The sequence below is a fragment of the Otolemur garnettii genome, unplaced genomic scaffold (assembly GCF_000181295.1).
Source record: "Otolemur garnettii isolate 467f Iridium unplaced genomic scaffold, OtoGar3 scaffold00265, whole genome shotgun sequence".
NCBI classification, from domain to species: domain Eukaryota; kingdom Metazoa; phylum Chordata; class Mammalia; order Primates; family Galagidae; genus Otolemur; species Otolemur garnettii.
The window spans coordinates 988,659-989,994 of record NW_003852660.1 but is presented as its reverse complement, the minus strand read 5'-3'; the positions used below and the strand labels follow the sequence as shown (position 1 = coordinate 989,994).

Genomic DNA, 1,336 nt, shown 5'->3' with positions numbered 1-1,336 from the left:
AACAAGGCAATGGCCTTACAAATTTGTAGAATCAGTGGGGAGAAATTATGATAGACAGCTGCATAAGTTGGTAGCCTACTTTAAAAAAAGAAAAAGGGATTAAACATTAATAAGTAGAACAAGAATAATTTAACATTAAAACATGGAGAACAAAAACCCTTCTATATATTTTAGAAATATCCCAATTTTTATGTATTTTCTATAGATGAAAACTCATATTTATGATAATTACTGAAATCATTTGTGAAACTTACATATAACCTATAACAGCCAATATTTTGCAACATATAATTGGGTGTAGATAGTGTTTAGCCTTTAACATAGGTACTCTCAAAGTTAATTTTTTGTCAAGTTTTAACTTCAACTTCATTCAATTTTACTGTTGATGAAATATTCATCTTTTCTATCTTAATACCTATCCGTATATCTCTATCCAGTCAGTCTTTCCCTCTACTTTCTTATATTTTCCTTTTCCTAGATAGATAATTTTTAGGAAAGATATTTTTAATGGGGAGAAAAGGATTGTGAGAGCTAAAATATGAGTATAAAATTATAATAAGGTGGTTTGAAGACATGTGTCTTAGGCATCATTTTGATGGTCCATAAGGGACCACATAACATTCATTCCCCATCTAATTCTTTCCTTTTTTGAAGTATATTTTAGTAAATTAAGAACAATTATGATAAATTTCCTAGATAAAAGAAAGACCCAAGTATCCCTAGGTAATCGGACTTGAAGGTCATCATATTGATTGGATGTTATGGTCCTGGCCCCTCTTATCATAGGAAATTTATTTGGAATAACATTCTGTTTCCACAGTTTAGCCATAAAATCTCTGCCACAGAACATTGCTCCTGATTCAAGCGAAATATTTTTTCTGGACTACTCCTGGGGATCTTGGACTCAAGGCTTTGGTAATACTCTCTTGACTAATAACAGAGTAAGAAATTCTGCCTCCCATTTCCCCTTAAAGGAAAATAATTCCCCCTAACATGACATGGCTAAGTCAGCCAATCATGCACATGGAAAAGATCCTCAGGGACTTGTCTCTTCAATTTAACAAACTAAAAGATACTGACATTTTTCACATTTAAACTTTTTATTTTGAAGCAGAAGATGTGGAAATTAACCTATCTGTTCTTATGTTTCTTCAATCAACAGTCCACCTAGAGCATTCGTGTATCCATTCAAGTTTAGTCTCCCTTATCCAACTCGGTTAAATTTTCCTAGTTTGTATGAAGCACAGACAATGAGAATAATAATTCCCTATTTGAGTTTTAATGATAAACTTTCTTTTAATTCATTGACAGAATACTAGGCTAGGTTTTTATCACT

At 31.9% G+C, this 1,336-nt stretch overlaps 1 protein-coding gene across 5 annotated transcripts in view; it reads left to right on the top strand.

Moving 5' to 3' along the window:
* Positions 1 to 1,336, top strand: part of KCNT2 (potassium sodium-activated channel subfamily T member 2) — a 271,111-nt gene that overhangs the window by 184,141 nt on the left and 85,634 nt on the right. For 4 of the 5 annotated variants that reach the window (XR_002771293.1, XR_002771292.1, XM_023508708.1 and 1 more), the window contains one exon: positions 821 to 915. The exons of the other annotated variant lie outside the window; for it this stretch is intronic. Coding sequence is in view for 2 of the 4 variants with exons in the window: in XM_023508708.1 (XP_023364476.1) it covers positions 821 to 915 (95 nt within the window). In the remaining 2 variants the exon portion in view is untranslated. The remainder of the gene's footprint in view (positions 1 to 820; positions 916 to 1,336) is intronic. 5 annotated transcript variants of the gene reach the window in all.